The 3,286-nt window shown below is 38.4% G+C and overlaps 1 protein-coding gene across 1 annotated transcript; it reads right to left on the bottom strand.

The window, feature by feature from the left end:
• Positions 1-932: 932 nt before the first annotated feature.
• On the bottom strand, positions 933-1,997 carry LOC102812470 (tripartite motif-containing protein 60-like; the record flags this gene model as incomplete). Its single annotated transcript, XM_006872904.1, has 1 exon — positions 933-1,997. A coding segment is annotated over exon 1 (1,065 nt), but the record flags the coding sequence as incomplete, so codon positions are not given.
• Between the last annotated feature and the right edge of the window lie 1,289 nt (positions 1,998-3,286).

Below are 3,286 nucleotides of genomic sequence, written 5' to 3'. Positions count from 1 at the left end.
TGAATATAGTTGAACATACAAGGGACAAAGTTATGGATGGTTCATTTCAGTTTTTATTCTTTTTAAAATTTATTGTCAATTGGGTGAAAAGTTACAGACCAGATCATTGGATTTACATTTAGCAAGTCATCACATGTCTCATCATCTCCCTGACTGCTGTTGCACTAATGTAACATCAGGTATCCCACTCCCTACTTTTTACTTCTTGCTTTCCCTACAATTCTGACCTTTGTCTTTGAATAACATTTTTATTTTAAATGGTTGACCATTCTGTAATGTGGGCACTTCACTAGTTGCTGTTCCCCTATATATCTATTTATTGCTTGCTGAAATTAGAGTCAGGGGTGAGTCCAGTTCAATAATTGAAGTGAACAAGGACCACAAGTCTCTATAGGATACTTATTTTATCTTTAATGACTTCAAATTTTCCTATATTTATACATGATACCTGTGTCATATCTGTGAAACTGGTATTATACACACTATATTATTGTGAATAACAAAGAAAACCACCATAAATCTTACAATAATATTCAACCCAAACTTGAACAAGAGTATATAATAACCTAATATACAGAACACAAAAGAAATATAAATCGTCTTTGAGTTATTCACCATTCATCTTTGACTTTACAAATTGTAAGACTGCTTGAAGTGCGTCCAGTGAAGAAATAAGGATAAAGCTTTTATGTAAAGGTGTCATGAAATATACAAATATGAGATTTAGTCTTCATATTATAAAATGAAATCTCTCCCAACTCATAATCCAGAAAAACACCAATCTGTGCGATTTTTACTCTCTCATATGGACCACTTGTGTTACTCCACATCTGAATTTGCCAGCATCCACCATTTGTTGATGCCAATGTAGTTGCATTTAGGGGAAAGGAATCTTTACACACTCCTATGGCCCAATGACTTGTGCCTCTTACTTCAACCTGCCAGAAATGCCTTCCAGCATCAAATCCTTCAGAGCTCAGGACAGCAGGATAACCAGTGAATCTTTTGGGATTGAAAGATAAGTTTGTTTGTATCTTTCCATATTTTACATGTTTTCTATCTTCTGATATGATGAGATTGGTGTGAGCTGTTTCAGGATCAAATGTCAAATCAACTTGAAATATGCTGATCATTCTTTTCAGGTTAAAGTATAATATAGGTAGATCCCATCTGTCCTCTGTAAACTCATATGAAAATACTGCTGGTGTTTTTAAGTTCTCGTACCTGCTATAGATGGTGTCAACCTCTGTCAATAACTCCAGATCTGGTTGCACACACTTTTCTGTAATTTTAAATAGCAGATGTTTTATAGCAGAAATGTGGCCTGAAAGTAAGGTTTTGTTTTCAATTAGTTTTTCCTTAATGCCCCTCTCTTCCGTCACTAAGTTCACAACTTTGTCATCATATTGTTTACTCAGAAACTGATTAACTTGTTCAAAGTCAAAATTCAATTCACTTTTCTTATTTTCCACTGTCATCATCAGCTCAATAAACTTTAATTTCTGTGTTTCTGATTCATTTTCAACAAGTTCAACTTGCTCCCTCAGAGGCTTCATGTAGCCTTTGAGCCTCCTCCTGTGACTCGATGCAGCTTGGTCAATGGGCATCAAGTGGTGATCCAGGTGTTGAGAGGACATCCTGCACCGGGGACACAACAGCTCCAGGTCATTTTCACAGAAGAGGTCCAGCTGAAGATTGTGCTTATCACACAGAGGTTTCTCTTTCCTTTGGATGCTGTTGCTTTTTGTGGTGAGAAGTTGCTTAACAGTATCAAGCATATGACAGAATTGCAAATTCTTCCTGTAGTTCTTGTCAAGGCAGTGGTGGAGGCAGTTGGGGCAGGGAAAGATGTCTTCTAGACCCTCCCAGCACTGCTGGATACAAGGGTGACAGAAATTGTGACCACATGCAATGGTTATTGGGTCCTTCAGGTAATCCAAGCAGATAAGACAGCTAGCCTCTGCTTGGAGGTCAGTCAGGGAGGCTACAAAGGCCATTATGCCACCTGGTCTTCAGAACGAGAGAACTTCTCAAGTGGTCTCTTTACCCTAAAGCTAGGAAAAAGTGTCTTCAGTCTTTTGTTTCCTACCTGAAGTGAGTTTCTAGGAATTTAATGTCTCTTCAAAATGTTATTGTGTCTTCCAACCGTTCCAAAGAGTGCTTCCAAAAGAAGTCACCAATTTCTCAGCCAGTTACTAATCTTCCTGTGACCTTCTCCTGTGGTAACCAATGGTCCTTCCTGCTGAAGGTCAGCTCTAGTGTCTCTCTGGTCTAGAAATAATTACAAATCCAAGTCACTCTATGATATATGTGGATAGGAAATATTGACAATTTTGAAAGATGCTTACACTAGCTTGTATCAGTCCTTAATATAAATCAATCCTCAGGTATAAGTAACATTTCTATATAATATTCAAGGATTTATAAACAGACAAGACGACCAATTTTCATTGGTTTAGACCATTATCACCAATGACTACCATCTCATTCTGCTTTCTTTAAAGAAACAAATCCAGTGAAAATTACATCTGTATTTATGTTTTTATAAAGTGTCATCAAGTCGACTCTGACATTTTACAAACCTGTATAGGGATTCTGAGTAGAGGCTGGTGGGTTTGAACTGACACCTTAGAGTTAGTTTCTGTATCCTACTGCGCCATATGTACATAGAAAAAGAGAGACTTACCTGGTGGAAATGGCTCATGAAAGAGGCTGATATGTGCCCTGTGTGTTACATATCAGGTTTCAGGTTTCTCCCACTCAGGTAGTTGCTGGTTCAGGGGCACTCAAGATCCACAAGTTCACACAAACGTTCACTGTAAGTGGCGGTGGAGAAATCTAAGATTGACAGGTCAGAAGGGAAGACACCTGGATGTTAGATTATTGACAGGAACTCAATGCTGCACCGAGTTACCAAACTTTGCCTGGTTGTCTATACACACACACACACACATATATACAATACAGAACAAATGGCCACCATTTGTCTGTCAGTTTGTCATATTGTGGTGGCTTGTGAGTTGCTGTGATTCTGAAAGCTGTGCCACCGGTAATTTAAATAACCAGCAGGGTCACCCATGGTAGACAAGTTTCAGATGAGCTTCTAGACAAAGACTTACTAGGAAGAAAGTGATGAACTACTTCCAATCTTTACTCACTGAAAATCTTATGAGTAACAGAAAAACACTGTCAGATATAGTGCCAGAAAATGAGTCCTTCAGGTTGGAAGGCACTCAAAATGTGACTGGGGAAGAGCTACCTCCTCAAAGTAGAATTGACCCTGATA

The sequence above is a fragment of the Chrysochloris asiatica genome, unplaced genomic scaffold (assembly GCF_000296735.1).
Source record: "Chrysochloris asiatica unplaced genomic scaffold, ChrAsi1.0 scaffold00214, whole genome shotgun sequence".
NCBI classification, from domain to species: Eukaryota; Metazoa; Chordata; class Mammalia; order Afrosoricida; family Chrysochloridae; genus Chrysochloris; species Chrysochloris asiatica.
Note: the sequence above shows the minus strand (reverse complement) of the source record. Positions and strands in the feature narration are given on the sequence as shown.